Source organism: Penaeus monodon, chromosome 15 (assembly GCF_015228065.2).
Source record: "Penaeus monodon isolate SGIC_2016 chromosome 15, NSTDA_Pmon_1, whole genome shotgun sequence".
Classification (NCBI taxonomy): Eukaryota; Metazoa; Arthropoda; class Malacostraca; order Decapoda; family Penaeidae; genus Penaeus; species Penaeus monodon.
This window is the reverse complement of record NC_051400.1, coordinates 41,418,832-41,419,041: the sequence shown is the minus strand read 5'-3', so window position 1 is coordinate 41,419,041 and position 210 is coordinate 41,418,832. Positions and strand designations below refer to the sequence as shown.

The 210-nt window shown below is 44.3% G+C and overlaps 1 protein-coding gene across 1 annotated transcript in view; it reads left to right on the top strand.

Moving 5' to 3' along the window:
* Window positions 1-194, top strand: part of LOC119582175 (trichohyalin-like) — a gene marked incomplete in the record, with an annotated part of 11,107 nt that extends 10,913 nt beyond the window's left edge. Inside the window, 1 exon segment of the mRNA XM_037930411.1 lies at window positions 22-194. Coding sequence (XP_037786339.1) covers window positions 22-142 — 121 coding nt within the window.
* Window positions 195-210: the final 16 nt, after the last annotated feature.

Sequence of the window (210 nt, the reverse complement as noted above, 5' to 3'; positions counted from 1 at the left end):
CTACACTTATCGTGCTTTCAGGGAAGTCTACTCGAGGGAAGTCCAGCGCTACATCAACGAAACAAGGCACCAGGAAATTGCACTGAGGAACCAAATGCGAGAACTCTACGGGGTCAACACGCCACCTGGGAAGAAGGTCTAATTCTAATCCACCTTTTTCAATTTTGTTTTTGAAGTGCTTTTGTTTGAGAATAGATGGGGGTTATGTAT